We start from the raw sequence: 21,279 nt of genomic DNA on the forward strand, positions 1-21,279 counted from the left end.
AACAGGTCACTCTAATGAACTAGTTATCATAACTAACATCCACGTTTAGCTCTCGACATCCCAATGTCTCCAGCTAGTGAGAAACAACTACTTAGCCGAACTAAGGAGTATAACTCGTGCTAATCTTACAGAATTGATGATGTTCAAATACACCAATTCGACGACTAGGGAAATTCTAATATGCTCATAATTACATATGTAGAGATAATTATAAGTTGTGATCCAATCATAAATTCTCTCATGGTATGAATTGTAATGCAGACATTCAGTAAATGAGTTTAAGACTATTCAAACATATAATATGCACTCAAATAGTGAATCTATATTTATCAAATAAATACTAAAATCATAAGGCGATTACCTTAGGACATCCCTCAAAATATAACAAAAACATAAGACTTCTAATAGGTTTAATCAAAACTATTTTGCCAACCTTGAATTGTCTATTTGCTTCTCTTTTTATAGGTTTAGAGACCCTTGCAGTAAGTCTATTTATCGCATATCAATTGACAAGCCTGAAATTCTTTGTGTCACATAGAACCACTACTAGAATAAAGTTTTTTCCCAATTAAATGATAGTTCTTGATTATCTTCAATTATTTTTCAACTATAAATAAAAATTTTTCAACTTGTTTATCACCATGTCTTCTAATAGTGTGGCTGGTGGTCTTTCATATTCTTCTGTACCATAAAAAAAATTAATATTTTTTGAAACGTTTGATCACTATTCAAAAATGTATAGTGACCCATATAATAGTATTTTCCATCATTTTTTAACCATCATGAATTTGTAAATTTATGGCACCCTCGGCATGCAAGTTGACATTAAGGTTGTATACCCAATAAAATTATTTATTGTTCATAGCAATTCAACTTACAATTGAAATTTTTGTTTATTTTTTTTGTGAGGTTGGACCGGTTACCTCCTGGATTAGTCGGCTCAAAGAGCTGGATATCTAGATTACTAAAAAAAAATTGCTTATTTGATAGATCATATGTTTGCACTAATATCTCCCATAAATCATTCAAATCTATAATAAGAAATTACAAGTAGATGTCGATGTTATTTCCAAGAATATATAGGTCAAGTATCAATAGTGACAATATAAAGTATGATTATTTTATACACATCTATGGTAGAAGATTGTATGATATTAAAATGACCGACCATACTATGCGCCACACTCATATTTTTGAATGGATTAAATTCATCTGACTCTAAACCTAGCCTTACATTTCTAGAATCCTTTGCAAATTCTAGATGCTTATGGTTAAATGTTTGCCAAGCTAGGGAGTTAGCAAGGCATCACATGTAATCATCCTTTGTGTGGGATTCATTTGACCATGCTTGTCATTATGATAGACTTACCATTATTATCTTTTTTTAGTTGACATCAAGTGTCCAGTTTACATCGACTAATCCTAGGGTGACTGACCTGATCCTTCAGAAGTTTTCCATTGATCATCAGGATAAATCGAGAAGCCCTCGTAGTGGGGCTGACCTATCAACCTAGCATTCTTATGTCAACTGCTCATTAAGAGAAGTTCATATGTTAATTCTCTGAAGCTGAGACTCGAACTTTAGATGCATGAGAAATTGAAAAGGCACCCTACTGTTGTACCATTATCTTGGGGGCCATCACTATCTTTTTTGAATGAGCATGAAGATGATTATGACGAACTTTCCTTTACATTCAATTGTGTTATTTTTTTCCCCATTCTTGATCTCCTATTAGAATACTTAGTTTGGCGGGGTTCTCCTCCACACACAACCTACGAATACGATGTGCCTCCACCTTAAGATTGGTGGTAAGAGGCAGAGTGCATTTCCTAAGTAATCAAAGCTTAATTTCCACGTAGGATACACCTATGATGGTTGAACTACTGGTGGAGCAAATGTACCATGTTAACAGTCACCACACTTTCTATATTTACTTGGTGGGAGGAATGTGGGGTTAGACTATCTATCTTAAGATTAGTCGGGTTATATGATCTGGATACCTTATATATAAAAACAAGATGTGTCTCCACTCTCCACTAGCATCTCTTTCACCAGGACCTCTACCCACGTTCTACCAATTGTTCTGTACCAAGGTAGATGACTAACTGCATGAGTAGACTTTACACCGAGTTGGGTCCCAACCACATCCGTCCTGGACCTGTAACTATGTATACTGGTCAGTTACCCGTTGACCTCGTTCAATGGGCCAAACTCGTAACTAATCTACCTTCAGATAAGTCAGTTATAGGTTAGGCCTTTGATAGCTAGTGAACTGAAGGTTAACCACTTGTTCATTAAAAAAAAGTTTATTTTTTTTAATTTTATTTATATTTTTTAATTATAATTTTTAATTTAATATATTTATAATATTTTATTAATGTTAATACTATAGTTCAATATTAATTAACCTATTCTACATTTGTATTTAAATTAATTTTTATTCTATTTGTGAATTCTTTAATTTGAGACTAATCTATCTTAAATTTTATAACCTATTTGTCATAAATTATTTGATGTGGTACTATTCTATTTTTAATTTATTAATTTTATTTATCTATTAATTACTCAATGGTCTTATATTATTTATTTAATATTAAATTTATAAAAAGTAGGATAAAAACTATTTAACTTGGATAATAACAAAAAGAAATATAATTTATTTAACAAAGTATATATATATATATGTAGTAAAATGAACCTATAAAATTAATTAAAAAATTAATATATTCGTAACTTGGTCTTTTATAATAAATGTATTATATATATTTATTTATATATATATATATATATATCATGAATATTGAATTGAACCGTGAATATAATTCTGAATCATGAATTATAAATATCTCAGTGGATGTTACAGTTAGATGTTGAAATAGCGATTCTAAACCTTTGAATAGGGTATTCTAAATTATGGTGGTAAAATATGAATACGTTCATCACTAACACCCCCGTTAATTCGTTCTAGGGTCAACATGGAGAAGATAAATCACGCACGACTACTAACCTTTGAAATAATGACTAACATATAAGAGAGATATTTATCTCAACTTTGAATCTTAAATTTTATGATGATAATATTTGATGCGCTGATCACTAAATTATTCCGAAAGGACAGAGTATTCCAAATCATGATCGGCCCTACGGATGATGAGCTCTCATTTAACGCACCCAAAAAAAATCCCGAAAAAATTTACGGCAGGATAAGAAAAAGCACCCGGCCACGTCTATTAAAACCCTAACAATGTGCCATTCTAGCGCATCCGCCCGCCGCATCCTCTGTTTCGTTTCTCCTAACAATAATAAACTATCCTTAAATGAATTCCTTTCCGGCGCTCTCCTCCTCTTCTCAGCTCTGCCACCTCTCCGCCTCCGACTTCATTGACTCAACCCTTACCATCAGAACCCCCATTTACACCACTACCATCTACTGAATCGTTGGGCTAGAAAGTGCCTTTCTTGGACTTGTTTTACTTCTTCATTGTTTATTCCTCTTAGAGGACGGAGAATAAGAAAACGTAAAATGACATCTTTGCTGATAACGAATCACGGTTTGTCATCCGCCGATGCTACTGGGACTCTTAGATCAAGGGGCCGGCATTTTGTTCCGGTTTTTGACTCCTGCCGCAGGTCAGTATCGTCTTTCCTGGTTGGGCTCATTGATGTCTATGCATCATTATTTTATTAATTTTCTTTTCATTCCAAGTAACTGGCAGTGGGCACATTGTGCCTGTAGGATAATTATGTGGAAATTTTATTCAATTCGTTTAGGTTGGGACTAATAGTGCTAAAATATTTTATGATGTAAAGTCTAGTTCTATTGAAGGAGAAGAAACAGAGAAAATAAAGAAAAGAAGAAAAAGAGTGGATAGGATGGAGATCGGACTCCAATAATATATTGCTTCCTCTAAAGGTAACATAATTTCCCACTTAGTGGGATAAGACTTGGGTGTTGTTGTAATTGTATAGACATGTAAGAATGCACTATCAACAATTAATAAATATATCTAATGACATATTATATCAGAAAAGTTAAAAATTAATAACAAATTTAACGATCTATAATATCTTCCAGTAGTTATTTGAATGTGTATTTGGGGACTGTATCACTCCATCACCCTTTAAAATAACCTTGTCCTTAAGGTCGTACAACGATAAACTCTAAAAACCTTTCTTGACTGGTGTCATGATTCCCTTGTTGCATCTTCGATACACAAGTTATTCAACTGATTTGACTACAACTTGATTATTCCTCTTCACAAGTTTTCTTTCTAAAACTAAGCTTGATGCATTGCAAATGAAACACTTCTTTCCAAAAATTAGTTGTAAATACAATATCATTATTAGAAACAATAGATCTTAGTAATCATTGTAGATTGATTATATGATCAACAAATGTTTGGTTAATGCGAGTATCCATATAAGGATGTGATAACAAATAAAAGTGGGGATATCTTGTAAGGTGGTCAATGACCACCATGATAGTAGTCCGTTCGTGTGATGTCAGTAAATCGTCTATCAAGTCCATAGAAATATCTGTCCATATTTGTCGATAAACTTCTTGATGTCCTTTTTCATTCCTTTTCAATAGAAAGCCCTTGGGATTCATTTATAGGCGCGAAGGAAGCCAAAATGCCCCACAATTGGTGAAGAGTGAAATTCTTCTAAATTGGGTTCATTGAACATTTGCCTTAGTTTAACATTAGCTAGCAACTTAATGCAACCTTCCTCCTTTATCTAGGCTTAGGACCAACGGGTTCGTCATGTAAATTGGGTGCCTAGTCAAAAACATAAGTTTAATCTTAAACTCTACTTCTCCTTAATGTATCACTAGAATTAGAATTGATCATGTATCATCTTGATACTAAGTCTTCTTAGTTAGGATCCTCCCCTAACTCAAATGTTCAAATTGAAAGAAAGAAGATTTCTACAATTGAGACGAAATTTCTCCATTAAGAAATCATCCTCTAAAAATATCTCTCTTTTTGTTTATATTTTATCCACTCATAAGTTTATACTCTAATCTTCCCCTACATTGCACTAACAATAGCTCTTTTAATCCAAAAAAAAAAAAATTTGAAAGCACTTCCAAAGTGTTAACAATGAATTCAAGTTCATGGGAATGGACCAACATTCAAAAATCAAACTTTAGTTAAAATTGAAACGTCCCTTCGGGACAGTCTCGTGGTTAGTGCATGAGGTGTTGCTAATTTGAGGTTTGAATATCGGCATAGCCGAGGTAAATGCTTCCCTCATGCGCTAGTCACTATTCCAAGGGCTAGTAGCCACCCATGATTTACCTTCTTCGTGTTGGCCTTGGGACTGGTTGGCAGAGGCATTGGGGCCAGTGTAGTTGCCTTTTGCCAACTTAGTTGAAACGGAAACACTATATTGTTGCAATAGAGCTAGACCCGACCACGGTTCGGAACCGACAGTTCGAATTTGACAATTTGGAACCGCTAGTTCGGAATCACCAATTCAGAATCGCCAGTTAGGAATCGACAATTCGGAACCTTCTTCCTGACAGGTCGACCCTTAACTTAAATTGTCTTGGACGGTTACGGTTCACGGTTCGTAACCTCCAGTTCATGGTTTGCCACGGTTCTCTAAGGTTAAAGATTATTATATTATTATTATTATTTTTTAAAATTATAAATTTATAAAAAAAGATCTTGAACACATAAATTTAAAACATGACATACACAACGAATTTGGAAAAATAAAACACCAATAGCAGGTTGATATATAAGTTTAAGTTTAATACTAGTATTATAACTTGCATTATCAAATAATATTGAAAATATTTTAAAAGTTTATCTATATTCTTCTAAAATTAAATATATTAATTGAGAGATGTGAGCACTATGTGATTCATCGAAAACTATATAGGCTAATAAACATTTTTTGAATTTCCCAAGAGCTATCCATCTATTGGCAAGTCACATTCATATACGAATGTGTGATCACTCCAAATATCAGAACATAAAGAAATTTTATTATTTAATTTACCAAAATTTTCAATTAGTTTCTTTCCCTTTCTCTTACTAATCTTTTAATTGTATGAGTAAGTGTTATTTGAGGAGCACGTTTAGCAGATGGATTAAGTGATTGACTAAAATCTTCGAAAGTGCATTTAGACCCAAAATTAAAAGAAAGATGTTCTAATCTAGCTATATTCTTTTAATTTATTATCAGATATTATAAATAAATCTAAATCGATACCTTCACTAGTTGAGGAAAATTTGGATAATTGCGTTTGAGAACGTTTGATGTTTGGACTCGGTATCTCCATTGGGTGCTTCATTTTGACGTTTAGTTTTAATGACCCATAGTTGCCGCCTGGGTTGTTAAAGGCGCGCCTCAGGCGCGCCTGAGGCGTCAGGCGCACAAGGCGCTGAGGAAAGCGCCTTCGACAGCGCGAGGCGGGCGCTGTTCGCCAGGCGCGCGCCTAGGAGCGCCTGGGCACGCCTAGGGCGCTTTCGCGCCTCACAGAAGGCGCGATCGAAGCGCATCGCGCGATCGTAGGGCATCGCGCGATCCTTCCCGTTCACGATTTCTAATCAAAAAACCATTTCAAACTTAATTTGGTTTGGAATTAGGGCACGGAGAAGAAAAGGGAAGAAGAAAATAACGGAAGGAGAAGAAGAAACCTTGCTGAAGAGTCGCGCTATCCTCCACTGTCGCCGCCGCCGCTGAGTTGCTTCCGTCGCTGCCCAGGTATGCGTTGTTTCCTTCTTTTTTTTTTGTTTTTCTATTCTTCACTTCATCTTCTTCTTCTCATCTTCTTCTTTTGTAATCTTCTTCGCTTCTTCGCTCCTCTTCGTTTTCTGGTTTTTCTTTTTTTTTTCTTCTTCTTCTTCTGTTCGCGTTTTCACTGTTCACTTTCGTTTCTTCTCTGTTATATCTTCTTCCTCTTATTTCGTTTTTGTTTTTTCCCTTCCCGTTGAAGGCAAGACAGCAAACAGCAGCATTCTTTTTTGTTTTTCCCTTCCCGTTGAAGGCAAGACAGCAGACAGCAGCATTCCTTTTTGTTTTTCCCTTCCCGTTGACAGCAAAGCAGCAGGCAGCAGCAGTTTTGTTTTTTGTTTTTTTCCCTTCCCGTTGACAGCTGCTGCTGAGTTGTGATGCTGTCCCATTTCTGCTGCTACTGTGATGCTGCCCCCTTTTTTTTTATTTTTTTATTTTGCTGTTTTCTTTTTGTTTTTTTGTTTTATGTTGCTGGGACTAAAATATTGTTGCTGCTGTCCTTGTTTACGGGTACTTTTAGCTAATTAAAACAATGTGCAAACAATGTGCTTGTTGGTAATGTGATGTGCAAATATTTTCTCTCCCTTTTTGCATAAGCAATTCAACCCTGTGATGTTGTCCCTATTTTTTCTTTTTATTTTCCTATTTTTCTATTGCTGGTACCAGTGGTACAGTACTTTTCTATTATTGTTGATACTAGGTACAGACATACAGTAGTTTACCATTCCATTAATTCATTAATTTTTTTTATTTTGTTTTTAATTTTTTAGGTTATTTTCTTGTTCAATTATCATGGAAGGTAGTAGTGATACTCCAACATATATATCAAAAGATCCGGCATGGAATTATTTTCAAAGAGTTAATCCGAATAACAAAAATGATTTGATTTGTAACTTTTGTCAAAAAGTTACAAAAGGAGGTATCTATCGTGCAAAACAGCATCTTGTTGGAGGGTTTCGAAATACTACGACTTGCAAGAAATGTCCGTCTCATGTACGTGAAGAAATAAAAAATTTCATGGAGAAAAAGGCGGAGAAAAGCAATCTTTCTAAACTTGCGACATTAGATTTTGAGGATGTAGACCCTCTTGGTGATGATATTGATATGGATGATATTGGAGCTAAAGCTGTACCGCCTATAAGTACAAGTACAAGTTCTAGATTAGTGAATATGCAAAAAAGGCCAAGACAAATAGGTCCAATGGATACATATTTTGCTCTTAATGTGCAAAAAAATGTTGAAAGTAGAAAGGGTAAAGAGAGACAAACTACAATAAATGAGGCATACAAGAAAGAATTGAGGGAAAAAACTTGTATGTCTATAACTGAGTGGATGTATGATGCGGCAATTCCTTTTAATGCCGTTAACTATTCAAGGACTTGGTTGGCCAATATGGTATAGGTCTAAAAGGACCTAGTTATCATGAGGTGCGGGTTCCTTTTCTTAAAAAGGCTGTTGATAATGTGACTAATGATTACATTAAGTCGTGTGAAACAGAATGGGCAAAGTATGGTTGTAGTTTGATGGCAGATGGGTGGACAGACAAAAGGCAGAGGACATTGATTGATTTTTTAGTGAATTCTCCTAAAGGTTCAGTTTTCATCGAATCGGTTGATGCTTCTGATTATGCAAAAACTGGAGAGAAAATATTTCAGTTACTTGATCGATTTGTGGAGCGTGTAGGAGAAGTAAATGTTATTCAAGTTGTAACGGATAGTGCAAGTAACAATGTGCTTGCTGGTAAGAATTTATTTAATTTTTTCTTATCATTATGCTTTTTCTTTTATATATGTTAAAATTATCTAGTTTTCTAACTTCTTTTATAGGAAAATTATTAGAAGCAAAAAACCACACTTGTATTGGACTCCTTGTGTTGCTCACTGCGTCGACTTGATCTTAGAAGATATTGGAAATTGCACGATTTTAAAGCAACATTCAAGAAGGCAATGAGTGTGAATGCTTATATTTATGTTCACCCCGCATGGTAAATATGTTGAGGCAATTCACAAGACAAAAAGAGCTTTGTTGGGTGGGTGTCACAAGATTTACTATCGCTTTTCTCACTCTTGAAAGGATGCACCTACAAGCAAAATTTAAGAAAATGTTCATTTCAAAGGATGGACAGAGAGTAAATGGGCAAAAGAAGCGGCGGGAAGAAGGTAGCTAAAATCATCATGACACTTTGATTTTGGAGCAGTATTGTGCATATTTTAAAGATATATGGGCCTTTAGTCCGTGTTCTGAGACTGGTTGATGGCGAAAGAAAACCTGCAATGGGCTATATTTATGAGGCTATGGAGAGGGCAAAAGAAACAATTATGAAGGCCTTTAAGGAGAAAGAAGAGAAATACAAAGAAGTGTTTGAGATCATTGATAAGAGATGGGAATGCCAACTTCATCGGCCTCTGCATGCTGCAGGACATTATTTGAATCCAGAATATTTTTATTCATACACAGATTCAAATATATGTGGAGAAGTGGTGAATGGTTTGTTTGAAACTATGGAGAGATTGGTTTCAAACGCTGCCGAGCAAGATAAAATCACTGCCCAGCTCTCTATATATCGAAAGGCAGAAGGGCTATTTGGGAGGAATGTGACAATTAGACATAGAAGAGCATTATCTCCAGCAGAATGGTGGGAATGCTACGGAGCAAATACCCCAGAATTGCAAAAGTTTGCTGTTAAAGTGCTTAGCCTCACTTGTAGTGCTTCTGGTTGTGAGCGCAATTGGAGTGTATTTGAGTAGGTATGTAATAAATATAAATGTAATACTATTAGTATGTTACTTTTATAAGTAGAAAATATTTTTTGTTATTTTGTTATACTTATTGTGATTTTTGACATTTTGTAGATTCACAGCAAAAAAAGGAATAGGCTAGCTCAGCAGCGCTTAAATGATTTGGTATTTGTGAAATACAATCGTGCCTTAAAACTTCGGTATGACGCACGTGATAAGATTGACCCTATCTCTTTGACAGATATTGATGATAGTAATGAATGGTTGATGGGTAGAATGGATGGAGAAAGTGATAATGAAGAAGATGAGTTGGTTTTTGAAGGTGATGACTTGACATGGGATGTCGTTGCTAGGGCTAGTGGAGCTGAAGAGCCTGAATATTGTACTAGAGGAAAAAATATTGCATCCATGACCTCTAGTTCACATGTTAGGCCTAAACAAGTCGAGAAGGGAAATACATCTTCCTCTATGAGACACTCATCTCTAAGACTTCGAGATGAAGAAGAAGAAGAAGAAGAAGAAGAAGAAATTGAATCTGAAGAAGATGAAGATAAAGAAGAAGAAGAATACAATGAGGATGATCTTGAGCTTGATGATTAATTTGACTTATTACGCTTGTTTTGATGAACTTTGTTAGTTTAAATTAGAAAGTTGAAACTTGAAAGTTTGAAACTTTTATTAATTTTATCATGGTGTTGTTTTACTTGTTATATTTGATATTGATGATGTTGTTTTACTTATTATATTTGATATTGATGTGTGTGGAATATTAATAGTTATCATATTTGATATATTTTATAAGTGTGTCAATAGTTTAGTAGTCATCAACCTCATGTTCAAGAGGCGCGCGCCTCAGGCGCGCCTCACGCCTCGGGTTCTATGAGCCCTTTGCGCCTTGGTGCGCCTCGCGCCTCTAACAACACTGGTTGCCGCTCACTTGGAATTTGTTGGTGGCTTTGCAATGCTTACATTTTGCACGTAATTCTCGGACAGAAGATTGACCTTCTCAAAATGTTTAGTAAAAATAGACAATTTTAAAGGAGGAGCATGCCAAACCTTAAAAGTATTGCCGTAGGTACTTCCTTGCGTGTTGTGTGTTGGAAGTTGTTGGATCTCATCATCGATAAATTGATATTGTGATCCTTCGAGATCGAGATGATGAACCTCCTCCTTCGATTATAATTGTAGAATTGAAGTCCATATAGAATTGAATTCGAAAGCAATCGAGATTTCAGAATTAAGAATGAGAGTAGAGAAGATGGTGTGGAAATGATGAAATGAGCTCTATATTTATAGAGTTTGGTGAGTGATGGATACTAAATTGTAGCTATTGATCAAAAAATAGTCAAACAATTTCAACCGTTAAAAAAAAAAAATCCTCCCCTCTCTCAACGATCAGAACCGTTGATTAACCGGTGGTTCCAAATGGTTGGAACCACCAGTGGCTATAACAATAAAAAAAACTCCGAACCAGCAGTTTGAACCCTAGATTAACCCTCGGTTCATCGGTTAATTAACCCAGTAGGGGCCGGGCCGGTTACGGTTGCAACCCGGGTCAATGAGTAACCACTTGTTGACCCGATTACGGGAGGTGTTCGGTTAGGACCCGACCCATGGGCAGGTCTAAGTAGAACTTAAGTTGATTAGAAGACCTAGTTAGTTGACTCAATTCAACCTATTCAGTTGCCATAATTGTTGCATTCATTTGAAAAATGTTATCAATCAAAATTCTAAAAAGATTTAAAAAATCTGTCTAAAATTCATGAACCTTTATGAACACACTTTTTATACCATAATATTTTTACGAAAATAAATTCTATTTCTCATGATTGGCACAAAGATGGTAACTATGAAAAACTTCAATACCCTTCTAACTTTGTATCATCCAAAGACTCTTATTCAAAATCGATTTAAGTTTTCCAAAACATTTTGAAATTCATTTGGACTGAAATTTTTAATTATGATCTTTGAACTATGTATGCATGAATTATACACGTCTTCCTCATGATTGGTCATTTTCATAATTCATTATTAGATGTTATTTTGGCTCAAAGTGATGCATCATAATTAACATTTTGAATTAAAAGTATCCACTATCCACCTAACAGCTTACATAATTTCTATATGCCTCATACACAAATCATGTTCTCATAAATGCTTTGTTAGATGTAATAAATGTATAGTCCTATTCTAGGTGATCATGCAAGGCTAGAATACCTATTCTAGTCTACAAAACATATATTAAACTCCCTTTGAAGAGAGCTACACTCGGTTTCGGGAAGAGGCTTAGTGAATTTGTTAGAAGGGTTAAACTTGGATTCTGCATAGTCAAGCACTATGCTACCTTGGATACATGGTCTTTAATCTTGAATGAAGTGATGCTTCACTTCAATTTCCTTTATCTCATAGTGGTGCACTAAGTTTTTGGTCAAATTAATGATGCTTATATAATTACATAGAAATTTAACATAGTTAAAGTTCATAATCCTTTAGTGTGTGCATTATTTAAAGTAGTTATGCCACCCACCCACCCATGGCCACACTCAGCCTTGGTTGAGGATAAAGCAACACAATGTTGCTTCTTGCTATTCCAACTAAGTAGGCATACTAAGCAGGGAAGACTCAAGAAATTGACATTTTCACAGCATTATTCCTATCTAATTTACAACCCCCATAATCAGAATGGAGTAACTAACCAAATTAAGTGCTTTGATTAGATGCAAGGAATTAAGCACTTCAATTGGATGCAATTTCAGTTGGCTTAGTTGAAGCAGTCCCAAGATCAGTCAACTTAGGTATGTTAACAGTCGACTGATCTGACAGAAAATAACACAACTGTTGATAACAAGAAGTCTATAAGAAGGGAGACAAGGGGAAATTTGGCAACATGTTTTAGCAATCATATAGAGAAAGCAATTAACAAGTGAAAGTAAGCCATAGAAGAGTTCCAGTATTGTATCTTCTTGTTTATCTTTGGAAAACAAGATTGGAAGAGGGTTTTCCATCTCAGGAACGCATTCGAGGAGGAGAACGTGTAGACGGGAGTAGGAACCAAGGGTTTCAAATCATGTAAAAGGCTAAGTGTTTGAATTGCTCGTGGGTTTTGTGTTTGATTTGATATTTTATTGCATACTAATCGTGATTGTAAAATTGAACAAGAAAAGAAGTGGTTGACTAGTCACATCTCCCTCCTCTCTAGCCTCACGAACGATCCAAAAACCTATGGTATTTGCATCTTAATCTGAAATATAATTATTCTCCGATTTTTCTTGTCAAGTAATCCCATACATCCATGTTAACATTCTTATCTCTTATCTTGGCTATACTAAATTTTATACATCACCTTTTCTTTTTTGAAAAAAATTATTTGGTACTAAATATCAATCATCTTCTTAAATTTAAAAATTTTATTGAATGACTTAGTTGAGCAAAATATACCTTTGAGATTTCTAAACTTCAATAGGGATTTGGATTTATATTTTTGTATCCTTCTTCACAGATTCTCTAACATCATTTGAACTAGTGGAATGAACAAAATATTGGTACCTAAATTTATCTTAAATTTGTATCTCTTAACTCTAAAGCTTAACTTATTGAGTCCCTATTAAATAGTTTGTAACTTTTCTTTATTTTGTTGCCAATATTATCTAACATAACTAATATTATCTAAATATCAATCTTTCTTTTACCTATATTTAACAATCCAATAACTATCTTTCTTCTCCATTCTCAGTTCTTATGTTGCCATAAAAATTATCATATGCTTTAAACTTTTAATGGTTTGCAATTTTCTAGACTTATTACTTTTGTGTTTTCAATTTGTTCTAATTATACGTACTCAATGTATTCTCATTTCAATTCTGTTATTTTTTACAATGAAAATCCTTTTGGATTTTCTCACACCACTCCTACTTCCTAAATATTTGAACTCTCTACGAATTGACCTTATCACACCACTCCATATTCTCTTCTACATCTACATTTAATTCTTCTCCAAGTAAGTTTTCAGTTACAGATATAAATTGAATGTGTCACGCCCCGGAGGAGTCTCTGTTTGAAGAAATTTCGGCAGCATCTCCCCTGTACGGCGGACAATCTGAAACTTTTCTACAAGCACTATATACCTCAGCCACATGCGGTTGGAATAATAACAATAAAAGAAAAACAAACACCACGCAGTTAATATCAAATTTAGCCTCTGGCTGACATGACCACGCAGTTAAAAATAAAGCAGCCCACTCGACTGTACCAAAACCAAAACACAAAACTGCTAGCCGGCTAGACTTACACAACCAATAACATAAATACAAAATACCACATAACAACGTCAACACTCCAAAAATAAAACCAGAGTACAGAGCTAAACAAACTGATACATAAAACAAACAAAACATACGCGAACCGATAAGTCTTCTGATGTGACGTGGGGACCAGCAGACAGGATGCTCCAAGCGACACCATAAATAACCTGGTACCTGAAAAAGATAGTGTCAACAGGGGTGAGTTCAACAACTCAGATAATACCATGAGTAGTAAGATATATCTAACAGAATAAATATGGAATACAACTTCCTAATCATATATAGGAATATGCAAACCGAAAGGTAACCGAGGAAGCTGACTCACCAGGAACTCCTATCCACAAGAGGGTCGACAAACCGAAAGTGTCAATAATCATGTATGCAGTCAAAGGTATGCATCGAAAAAATCAAAGAACAAACGCAAACACAATCATAAGAATATAAATGCATATGATGCTAATGATGCGTCCTGGTCACCACGTCAGCCATCTCACACAAATGGTGAGACCGAGTGGGTAGTGCTATGACAACTCCGCCACTCCTCACGAGTGACCGAGTGGACGGGAGTACTCCTGTCCCGTGACCCCAAATCATAAATGGGAGCTAATGCTCTCAACTCCTGACACAACGACGGGAGGTATCTCTGCCATTACCGAGTCACCGACCAACGGAGCCAACAGAGTCCACCGTCTGGCTACTACGCTACACTAAATGCCAGTGAGCCAAACAGAAGGAATCGATCGGCTACTGGTCATGACTAACGGAGCTAAACAAGTAACCGCCACACACCTGCCTGATATACCATTAAACCATGAGTGGAGGTGTGTGCAGTACATGTAACTGGCGATGTGCTCAACCATAGTGGAGCCGACAATCGCACAGCATGCAATCATGATGCATGTCACTATGCATAACAAAAACTGATCAACATAACCATATCCATATATACAAAATGGGTACTGTAAAAGCGATGGTCAATCCACGGATCTAGGGCATACAGGTCCTCTATGGTATAGCAACCTAGATCCTAAACATATCTCCTTCCATAACATATGTACCAACAATATGCACATATCAAGAATCAAGGTCTAGGTACACGAATCATATATGATATACAAATAGAGGTACACAAGCCAGTCATGGCATAAAACCTAAGTATCAGACCGTCTCGATACACATGACTGAAACCAAAAGTCCAGAACCTAGTCCTAACCTCAGTAAAACATGGTATGTCACTTATTCTAGAAACTAAGATACTCATGGTAATACAGTACTCATGGCAATAAATCACATGATATAAGCACGGATACGTCACAGGCGATAAACCTAACATGCTATGGATATCAAACAGTGACATACCAAAGACAAACATGTTCATTGCTTGTAGTTATAAAATACTATGCATATCCAAAGACAATATCATAAAAGATAAGTCAAGAGGTACCCGCCTCAAATATCGCGCGTGCCAAAGGGAATCCCACGTAAGGCCACTCGTCGCAAATCAGAGTCCTGTAATATATGATATCCAGATTTAGCTAATTACATATAAATAAATTAGCTAAATCCATCCTCGAGAAGCTATAATAAATCCAGATCCAATTATAAACCCTAATTGGATCATCTAACTCCTCAATCAACTTAAACTAATCCATTCAAATTTGGACTTGCAATAAGCATAACCAATCATAGTAACTGACCCAATTTAACCCTAATTCTCAGTATAAAACTCACCTCAACGGATGAATTGCTGTTGATCCACAATTGAAAAGCTGCAACTGTATGCTGCTAGAAACTCATGGCTGAAACCACAACAAATCCTCCCACATGCTTGCTGGTCGGAATCAAACAACAACCCTTGATCAGCTAAGAAAGAAGAACCAGAAATCAACAATACCATCTGTTAACCACTCAGTTCCTATACAAATTGCTCTCCTTACCTCTTCTACAATCGCTGGTGATGACCCAAGATCCGTCGATGCTGAATTCCAGTTAACCGTATGGAATCAAGCAACTCCTTTACCATTTTGTAACCAACAGTCGAATACTCCCGACAACAGCAGCATAGCATCAGGTGGAGTGACGCTGAGAACAAAGGGGAGAAGCAAACTCGCAGTCGGCAATGGCAACCAAAGGAGAACTAGAGCTCGGCTAGAATGCTGCCAAATTGCAGCAAAAGAGGCGGTCGTCCGCTAGGGCAAAAGGGCAGGCTACTGCCGGTGATGTGCGGCAGGGCGATGTGGCGTCGTCGGGCAATGATGAGGGGTAGGCGGACGGCGCTAGGGTAGAGGGAAGGGGCTCTGCTCGGTGATCGGAGGAAGGTTTGGTGGCTGGGATCTCCCCGGCGAACGGCGACGCCATCGGCAAGGCACAGTGTTGGCAACCGGTGCTAGGGTTGAGAAGGAGCTTGGTGGCAGCACAGTGAAGGTCGAAGAGGGCGGCGCCGTCGGGTGGAGTAGCCGAAGAGGTGATCGGCGACGAGAGGAAGGAGATAAGAACAGCGCCGGTTAGGGCACGGGGTCGGGGGAAATCGGGAGAGGGAAGCAGCGTGGGAGAGGAGAAGAAAATAAAAAGAAAAGATATATAAAAGAAAAAGGAAATGATTTAAAGAAAATAAACATTTCCTCTTTAAAATAGAGTAGCCCAAACAGGCCTTCCCGTGCCCTATTTTTATCCCCGTAAACTCGTCCATACGGTCTCCGAAAAATTCCCGAAAAATCTCCAAAAATTCCGAAAAATTCTCTTATTAATATTCGCCTATTTCCGGTATTTTACAGAATGATGTTAGCTTGATTTTTTTGGTATTTATTTTGGTTTAATGGTCTAATCCTCCTTGAGGAGCATAAACATAAAAATATGAGTATCTTCAATTCCCTTTGCTTTGATGATATTATCTTTATAATGCTTATTTATTGTGATTCATTCTTCACATTATGTTTAGTTTTTTCTGTATTACTAATTTTTTTATTGTATTACTTATTACTCTGTATTTTCGCTAATCAATTTTGTTTCCTGTGAGATTATTATGTCTATTTTCATTTAGTCTTATCTACCAAACAAAAATGTTCCTATGTTTAGTTTTTTGGTATTACCAACATCTTGTTGTATTACTCATTTCTCTTACATTATCCCTAATCAACTTTGTTTTCTATAAGATTATTATGTTTATTTTCATTCAATCCTATCTACCAATTTTTGCCTTTTACCTGCCAAAAGTGTTCCTATATTTCAAGTTGCTAACCTGATCTTCAAGCCATAGACACTCATTACCAATGCAAGAGCTCTTTGTTATATGCATTACATCCAAGCATTGATGTAGTCCATTCTTTGCGTACTGAGTTACTAGGGTGCTGAAGGCACCTAGAATTATCTAGCAGATACAAATGGAACTCAGATATATTTAACCTTTAGATTGAACAATTGCAGCTACAATAAATTGTAGCGATATTCCTTTTAATATAGACAATACAAAAGGATTCTTTCATTAACTCAATCTTTTGAAGCTGTTGGATATTGTATTTTGAGTAGTTTATTAAAATGGCATCACTAGGTAAAGATCATCATCCAAACTATTTTTGTCTATTCTATATTTGTATTCCACTATCCCTTTTCTATTGCTCTTTTTATCATGACAGTTAGCTTTGGTGTTGAAGAAATTCTACCTTGTACATGATCTGCTTGGTTTCTCTCTATATTAGAATTACTAAGGCCTGATTCACACACAATGCTTAATCTTTTCTTTACCCTTGATTTTTCAATCGAAAAGGATAAAATACTCTTAAACTTCTAATTAACATTTATGAAACTATTTTTAGATTGTATGCATATCAAAGATCTGATCCTGAGTTGATACCAGAAAAATTTCCCCAAGTTTGTCTTTTTCTTTCTGAACCTAACTTGCTCAGTTATTATTTCCCTTGGATATCAACTTAAGTAGGAATTGCAGATAGTTCTGCCAAGTGCCAATTTATGCAATGTGATGATGTTTTTATCCATTTTTTTTGTGTCTGATTACCGTTTCCCATATAAGATATCAACTTTGTGATGGACTTGTGGCACAGAGCCCGCTATAGTTTATGCCTGGTTGTTATGTATCCTATTACGTTATATATTCCAGAATAGGAAGGTTTCAAATTCTTTGGTGTACAAGGTGAGTGCATAGTTCTAGATACTTCCAGCTACTTTTTTTATTGTTCATTTTTTTCTAGTAAAAGAACAAAAAAAAAAAGAATTTTTAGACTAAATCTGATTGATGGATGCAATTTCTTTGTCTTTTCTAATATTTATCTTACATGTGGTACATCTAGGATTACAAGATGGAGATTTCCAATGGCTGCTCTCATCACTGATTTTCATCTTCCAATGCGTAGTCTAGAAATTAAAAACAGGTTTGTTATGCTGCAACATTGCATTATCCACATGGGACATGGGACATGGGTATCACTTCTATTAAACTGCACGGTCTGTTTTTTTAATGATATTAATTAGCAAGGCATTTTTTCAAAGTTAAAGTGCAACGTGGTGTAATTAACAAGGACAATGAACTTGTTCTTGTGGTTTTGTCATTATCATCATCATCATCACACTGTCTATCCTGTCTCTTGTGATTTTATTTTAACTATGGAAGTTATTCTTTTGGCTGACCCCATCTAGTAATGAGATAAGGCTTGGTTATTGTTGTATGGAAGTTATTCTTTTTGAGGCTACAATTGGTAATAATCGTATTTGATAGCATTTTGAAAATGGATCTTCTGTCCATAAACAAGAGTTAGTACCTGCCATATGCCTAAAGCACTTGGTACTTGCTTATAAATACAATAAGCTTAGAGATTTTACTGTTTTGTGATTTTGTGCAGCCCAAAAACTAGTGTAAACGAGACTCTCCAGAGAATCTGCTAAACCATGACCCCCTACTCCCTAGTAGGCACTTTAATTATCAAAGCGTACAATTACTTAATGATACTTGCATATCTAAAATTTCAAAATTGTCTGACTTGTATTTTCATAGCATCTGCATTCAATAGCAAATTCACTTTGATCAAATGCTAAAAATTCTTATTCCAGTTGGAAATGTCTGACTTAACTTTTTTGCTTGGTATTTGCTCCAGGACATCAGTTGATGATATTAAATCCTTAAGATTAATCACTGCAATCAAGACCCCATATTTACCTGATGGGAGGTTTGATCTTGAAGCTTATGATTCCTTGATGCACATGCAGATTATCAATGGCGCTGAAGGTGTAATTGTTGGAGGTACAACTGGTGAAGGTCACCTCATGAGCTGGGATGAACATATCATGCTCATTGGACACACTGTCAATTGTTTTGGAGCGTCAGTTAAAGTAATAGGGAATACTGGAAGTAACTCAACAAGAGAAGCAATCCATGCAACTGAACAAGGCTTCGCTGTGGGAATGCACGCTGCATTGCATATCAATCCTTACTATGGGAAGACATCTATGAATGGAATGGTTGCACATTTTGATACTGTCCTTTCAATGGGCCCAACAATTATATACAATGTGCCATCAAGGACTGGACAGGATATTCCACCTTCGGTTTTGCAGACTATCTCACAGAATCTTAACATGGCAGGTGTTAAGGAGTGCATGGGAAATGACCGTATCAAATATTATGTAGATAAAGGCATCATTACATGGAGTGGAAACGATGATGAATGCCATGATGCTAGATGGGCATCTGGAGCAACAGGTGTTATTTCTGTTGTTAGCAATCTTGTTCCAGGTCTCATGCACGACATCATGTTCCGAGGCAAGAATCACTCACTAAACTCAAAGCTGACGCCTCTCATAAAATGGTCATTCCAGGAGCCAAACCCTATAGGCCTTAATACTGCTCTGGCTCAGCTTGGTGTTATTAGGCCAATATTCAGATTGCCATATGTTCCTCTTCCTCGTGCCAAGAGACTTGAATTTGTAAAAATTGTCGAGGAACTTGGGCGTAAGAACTTCGTGGGACACAGAGATGTGCAAGTTTTGGAGGAAGATGACTTTATTTTGGTAGGTAGGTACTAGTCTATTTATGTTGTAAACTTGTAGCCACATCTCACAAGAATGATCACTGTAACTCTTTGTGGGGCTTAACTGGTTGATAATTTTCGATCAATCTGAATGCACTTGCTCTTTAGCAGTCGTAATTATTTTTTAATCTTCTGTCCGGAATAGGAATTAGAGTGTCTGTCTATTTTTGTTTGAGAAATTGCTGACAGATTTTTATTAGCCATCTTGCAAGTTGTCTATACTTTGTACTATCTCTACTTGTCCTTGTAAGGTTGTATTTCTATTATCTAGTAAGCCAAGAGAAAACATCGCACATTTTTTTTTCTTACCAAGATATCTCTTGTTTTTAGTAGAATGCGCTAGATTCGTTAGGTATCTAGCCTGCTTCAATGGTAGTAGGCATGACAATAGGGCGGGTTGAAAATCGGTCCTGTAACAAACTTGTCTCGGCGGGGTAGGTTTAGACCTACCTAAACGGGCCTTAGGTGGATTCGGGTCGGGTCCCGGATTTGATCGGACCCGTCTCAGATTCACCCTATATAATATTTTTTTTTATTAATTATTAATTGAATAAAAATTGATAATTAATTTTTAATTGAGTCAAAATTGATAGATTTTAATTTGTGATAATATTTTTTAGTTATAAAATATTATTAATATAAATGTTGAAAATAAATTTAATATTTAATTAATTTTTAAAATTTTTTATTTTGTATTTTAAAAAAATAAAATATGGTGGGTCTAGCGAGTCTAACTCAGATATGCTCGCCGGATTTACAGGGCGGGGCGGGTCCAAAGGGAGACGGGGCGAGTCCCGGGTTTGATCAAATCCGTCTCAATCCGGATCCGTTGCCATCCCTAAACAGTAGTCTAGTATTGTGCCAATCTTCCGTAGCTCTAGAAGAAAATTGCATTGTGGTTTACTTCAATAATTTTCTTTGGATTTTAATTTTCTAATTGATTGTGAAAAAGCAGATAACACTCACCCCGGACCCCTTCAAGACTATCCCAAACACATTGGAATGGAGTAAATTACGTAGTCATTCGGTCAGTCGAGTGGGCCTTCTAAGTAAGGGGGCTTAGAATGGGATAAACCCCGCGATTTGAATCTGACACTTGATACCAACTTGACTATGCCCATGAGGGCTTCATTTTCTAATTGATTGATGCAAAATGTAATAATGCTCACGCCAAATATCTCTCATTGTCGATCCCATGGTGGTATAAAGGGAGGTAAATCAGGTATTGAGTGACCCCCTAAATGGGAAAGTTATTTGTCACAGTCATGATTCAAACAGTTGCCATTGATGCTAGTCTACTACTTTAGTACCAACTAAGCTACATCTTGGGGGCTTCATTTTCTAATTGATTGGAGTAAAAGATTAAGCCGTTATTTTAGAGGTGTCTCTAAGATTGCCCCACACGGGAACATTTGTCCTAACACAGTGGTTCTTTGTATAATAATTCATTTTCT

At 36.1% G+C, this 21,279-nt stretch overlaps 1 protein-coding gene across 2 annotated transcripts; it reads left to right on the top strand.

Moving 5' to 3' along the window:
- Positions 1–3,238: 3,238 nt before the first annotated feature.
- Positions 3,239–19,911, top strand: LOC122038417 (4-hydroxy-tetrahydrodipicolinate synthase, chloroplastic-like). 2 transcript variants are annotated; one of them, XM_042598162.1, is made up of 3 exons: positions 3,239–3,631; positions 18,092–18,172; positions 18,893–19,911. In XM_042598162.1, the coding sequence occupies exons 1-3, from the start codon at positions 3,525–3,527 to the stop codon at positions 19,818–19,820; spliced, it is 1,116 nt and encodes a 371-aa protein (XP_042454096.1). In that variant the 5' UTR covers positions 3,239–3,524; the 3' UTR covers positions 19,821–19,911. The 2 variants fall into 2 exon arrangements, with proteins under 2 accessions (XP_042454096.1, XP_042454097.1); XM_042598163.1 differs by lacking the exon at positions 3,239–3,631 and adding an exon at positions 6,339–6,718.
- Positions 19,912–21,279: the final 1,368 nt, after the last annotated feature.

Source organism: Zingiber officinale, chromosome 1A, assembly GCF_018446385.1.
Source record: "Zingiber officinale cultivar Zhangliang chromosome 1A, Zo_v1.1, whole genome shotgun sequence".
Lineage (NCBI taxonomy): Eukaryota > Viridiplantae > Streptophyta > Magnoliopsida > Zingiberales > Zingiberaceae > Zingiber > Zingiber officinale.

Coding starts and splice junctions, on each gene's coding strand:
- LOC122038417 (XM_042598162.1), top strand. CDS start 3,525: ATGACATCTTTGCTGATAACGAATCACGGTTTGTCATCCGCCGATGCT. Junction 3,632..18,091: donor GTTTTTGACTCCTGCCGCAG/GTCAGTATCGTC, acceptor TGGTACATCTAG/GATTACAAGATGGAGATTTC. Junction 18,173..18,892: donor AGTCTAGAAATTAAAAACAG/GTTTGTTATGCT, acceptor TATTTGCTCCAG/GACATCAGTTGATGATATTA.